At 36.0% G+C, this 2,500-nt stretch overlaps 1 protein-coding gene across 19 annotated transcripts in view; it reads right to left on the reverse strand.

The window, feature by feature from the left end:
- The window catches only part of DCTN1-p150 (dynactin subunit 1), a 47,627-nt gene that overhangs the window by 23,517 nt on the left and 21,610 nt on the right, over positions 1 to 2,500 (reverse strand). For 7 of the 19 annotated variants that reach the window (XM_086546690.1, XM_086546678.1, XM_086546687.1 and 4 more), the window contains one exon: positions 232 to 255. The exons of the other annotated variants lie outside the window; for them this stretch is intronic. In XM_086546690.1, coding sequence (XP_086402816.1) covers positions 232 to 255 — 24 coding nt within the window. The remainder of the gene's footprint in view (positions 1 to 231; positions 256 to 2,500) is intronic. 19 annotated transcript variants of the gene reach the window in all.

Consider the following 2,500-nt stretch of genomic DNA (forward strand, 5'->3'; position numbering starts at 1 on the left):
ATCTTTTTTCTTCCTAATTCATAAAATTTAATTTCTTATGTGTATTACAAAGTATGCAACTCTTTCTTACTGCACTTTGCAGAGCTGATAATAGTAATAATAATCCGAATCGAAAACAGTGTCATGTGTAGCTCAACGAGTATTTGATTAACATCCATTACATAAGAGGCAATGGGAAGAATTTCTTCTACTAAGGATAACAAACTAATCAACTGAAAACTTATTCCTTACTTGTCTATTTTTCCTTTGAAGTACCTGTTAAGAGACAAGCTCTAACTAGTATTGCAACATTGTTTCACCATTTGAAATTGGAAATGAGAGAGGGGACAAAATGTGATGAGAAAAAGTCAAGGAGAAACGTAGTATGAAATGGAACAAACTTTTATTCATTTCAAGAGCAAAATGTTCATCAGAGAGGAAAGTGGAAGACAAAGTAAGGTAAAGACTGCAGGGTACATAGACAATGCGAGTAGGAGAGCTGTGAAAAAAAGGATAAAAAGAAAAAAGGAGGAAAAAGAAAGAAAGAAACTAAAGTGTGGAAAAGAGTAAGGACAAATCCCTGATGGTGATATCAAAAGCAAGAGATGGCAGCAGACCAAAGGCAGCTGGAACAACTTTCTTTGGGATATTGCGTACGCTGATTTTAATCCTATAAATCAGAGTATGTTCTCAGAGAGGAATTTCCAGTGCAAGAAAATTTTACCAGCCACAGTGGTTTTAAGAAAGGAAAAAGGGCTAAAGTAGAGACATAGAACGGAAGAAACATAGCACAGCTGGAGAGGGAAGTCTTGAATAGTGGATACCCATGGCAAGCATCTCATGTCACCGGGTAACAGGGTATGTGCAGCAGCCTAGTGGAATGACTTAATCCTCTGCCATAAGATAGGGGTATGGCTCAGACACCTCTTGCAATGGTTTCAGTGAGATGTAGAAACCCCTTTCAACATGAAGTGGTTAGTGCATGTGAAACAGAGAGTGAGTTAACCTAGTCTTCACCTCAGTTTTAGGTTCATGTGCATATTCTGGTTCAAATAATCCCAGATAAAATCATTGGCTTTAACCCATTCACGACAATTCCCTCACAACAGATGATGTCCTATCACATCGTGAACTCTCCTCATATGTACAAGTTCTACATAGTTATGCTTGTATATACAGAATGTAGTTGTGTTTGTATATACATTTTTTTCTTGACTTGTCAAAAAAAATCTAAAAACCTTTTCTTATCGACCAGTAAAAAAGGGTGGGTAAAAATTGCTCTGAGAGGCTCAGCGAGGCCTCATACCTTGAGAAATCTCTCAGTGGGAAGCTGCATGCAATTGCTATTTTGCCAGCTGGAGCTGCAATAGGCAAACATAATGGCCTGTCGAGAATGGGTTAATAGTCTGCACAACATTTACAATATACAGAGAAGAAGATTTAGGCCAATTTAGGAAGTTCAATCCTATCCACTATGAGGAAATGCATATATATAACAGAGTTCCTTTGAGTTTTACTGGAAGCTCATCATGGAAAGTTTCTGGTCTCCGGCAAAGTCTCATTTAAAATGGTGTTAACTAAAGAATTGTTTTCTTCCTCTCTTTTGTTTAACACTATCTTCTAAACATCAACCAGATACCACTGCCATTTATCTCAAATGACAAGACTGGTGTCTTAACAGAGATAAAAATATCTAACAAGTTGATGCCCTAATCACATGTATACATGCAATATCCACCATGGTTATTGTTTGAACTAGGCCTATTAATTTATTCCTTGGTGACTATGTGCTTATGGAACCATCTGTATAAAAAAAAAATCATAAAATAAAACTATGTTGGATAGTGTCCATGTTTTAAATATAAGTAATCCATATCATAACTTGTTACCGACCCAATGTTTTGTGTATCAATCAAACCAAATATGTTATCACCTACACAATGTTGGTTCCTTGGCTTACTCAAAGTTTCAGCGATTCGCCTTTTGAAAATATACAGTATTCATGACTTCTACCAAGTCTCCTTTGAAAAACACTGTTCCGTTTGTCTATTACAGATTAACTGACTCGTCAAAATTTATGTAATTAATGTAGGAATTTAAATTTCATTACAACCTAACAAAAATTACGGACTTTTCGTTTACAAGTTTCCAGAAATTGACTAATGTCAGGGGTGATCAGCAAATATCCTACCAAAACTGAAGTAGGTCTTGTGAGTTCCTAATATTCATACATGTGATAGTGCTGAGATGCATTGCAGCATATTGCATGTCAATCAATACCTACTGACCACCTCAAATGTGATAATCACGCACACTGTAACTAGTGACCAGATATATTGCAATTTTCTAAAGTACTCACAAAACATAATATTGAACATACAATTTGTGGAATGAGTTATTTACCTCTTACCATTAACAAGGGATTCGTTCAACTGATTACCTTTTGCTACTTTCACTAAAAACGTCACTTACGCATTTTTGTTGTTACTTGGATGTTAACTGTGGCGATGTTCCTTTGTCT

This window comes from Penaeus japonicus, unplaced genomic scaffold, assembly GCF_977035675.1.
Source record: "Penaeus japonicus unplaced genomic scaffold, GWHDUDI00000001_assembly GWHDUDI00000018, whole genome shotgun sequence".
Lineage (NCBI taxonomy): Eukaryota > Metazoa > Arthropoda > Malacostraca > Decapoda > Penaeidae > Penaeus > Penaeus japonicus.